This window comes from Rhinopithecus bieti, unplaced genomic scaffold (assembly GCF_001698545.2).
Source record: "Rhinopithecus bieti isolate Rb0 unplaced genomic scaffold, ASM169854v2 scaffold_9190, whole genome shotgun sequence".
NCBI lineage: Eukaryota > Metazoa > Chordata > Mammalia > Primates > Cercopithecidae > Rhinopithecus > Rhinopithecus bieti.
The window spans coordinates 95-1,752 of NW_016845755.1; the positions used below are offsets into that span (position 1 = coordinate 95).

At 59.0% G+C, this 1,658-nt stretch overlaps 1 protein-coding gene across 1 annotated transcript; it reads left to right on the forward strand.

Annotated features, from left to right (window-relative positions):
- Nucleotides 1-835: 835 nt before the first annotated feature.
- On the forward strand, nucleotides 836-1,654 carry LOC108525142 (probable inactive tRNA-specific adenosine deaminase-like protein 3; the record flags this gene model as incomplete). The annotated part of the gene is made up of 1 exon (XM_017866209.1): nucleotides 836-1,654. A coding segment is annotated over exon 1 (600 nt), but the record flags the coding sequence as incomplete, so codon positions are not given.
- Nucleotides 1,655-1,658: the final 4 nt, after the last annotated feature.

The following is a 1,658-nucleotide window of genomic DNA, read 5'->3' on the forward strand; positions in this document are numbered from 1 at the left end:
TCCTGCCTCAGCCTCCGGAGTAGCTGGGATTACAGACGCGTGCCACCACACCTGGCCAATTCTTTGTATTTTTCAGTAGAGACGGGGTTTCACCATGTTAGCCAGGATGGTCTCGATCTCCTGACCTCGTGATCCGCCTGCCTCGGCCTCCCAAAGTGCTGGGATTATAGGCATGAGCCACCATGCCTGAGTTTTGTTTTGTTTTTTTGTTTTTGTTTTTTTTTTTTTGAGACAGTGTCTTGCTCTGTCACCTAGGCTGGAGTACAGTGGCATGATTGTAGCTCACTTGAATTTCCGGGCTCAAGTGATCCTCCTGTTTCAGCTTCTCAAGTAGCTGAAACCACCGGTGTGTGCCACCACACCCAGCTAATTTTTTGATATTTAGTAGAAATGGGGTGTTGTTACGTTGCCTAGGCTGGTCTTAAACTCCTGGGCTCAAGTGATCCTGCCACCTCGGCCTCCCATAATGCTGGGATTACAGGCGTGAGCCGCTGGCACCTAGCCACGAATTGCACTTTTGAAAATGACCTGTCTTGGCCGGGCGTAGTGACTCATACCTGTAATCCCACCACTTTGAGAGGCCAAAGTGGGTGGATCACGTGAGGTTAGGAGTTCGAAACCAGCCTGAACAACGTGGTGAAATCCCATTTCTACTAAAAATGCAAAAAAATTAGTCGGGCGTGGTGGTGTGTAATCCCAGCTACTGGGGAGGCTGAAGCATGAGAATCGCTTGAACCTGGGAGGTGGAGGTTGCAGCGAGTTGAGATTGCGCCACTGCACTCCTGCCTGGGCGACAGCGAGACTCTGTCTCAAAAAAAAAAAAAAAAAAAAAAAAAACCTGTCTTCTGGTAGGTTAATTGCATCTTCGTTTTTAAAAACCAATGGCTGTTTAAACTCTGCAAACCAGGGGTTAGCAGGACATGAGGGAGTGTAGCCCTGATGCGGTGACCTGGGCCGGAGCCCTCAGACTAGCCTCAGCTTTGGCGGCAGCACGCCCTGCCTCGTGGAGCCACGGCCTCCTGGGACGCACTCCCCAGCCGCCCGCAGCCGCCGGATGATCCTCTGCTCCCGTCTCTGTCTCCCACAGTCGACATCGCTGAGGATGGAGCCCGCCCCGGGCCTCGTGGAGCAGCCCAAGTGCTTGGAGGCCGGGAGCCCAGAGCCTGAGGCGGCGCCGTGGCAGGCCCTGCCTGTCCTGTCCGAGAAGCAGTCGGGGGACGTGGAGCTGGTGCTGGCCTACGCCGCGCCCATCCTGGACAAGCGCCAGACCTCACGCCTCCTGAAGGAGGTGTCGGCCCTGCACCCGCTCCCCGCCCAGCCTCACCTCAAGCGGGTGCGGCCCAGCCGTGATGCCGGCAGCCCCCACGCCCTGGAGATGCTGCTTTGCCTGGCCGGGCCAGCCTCGGGCCCGCGTTCGCTGGCTGAGCTCCTGCCACGGCCGGCTGTGGATCCCCGCGGCCTAGGGCAGCCCTTCCTGGTGCCTGTGCCCGCCCGGCCGCCTCTGACCAGGGGCCAGTTCGAGGAGGCCCGGGCCCACTGGCCCACGTCCTTCCACGAGGACAAGCAGGTGACCAGCGCCCTGGCTGGGAGGCTCTTCTCCACGCAGGAGCGCGCCGCCATGCAGAGCCACATGGAGCGGGCGGTGCGGGCGGCTCGGC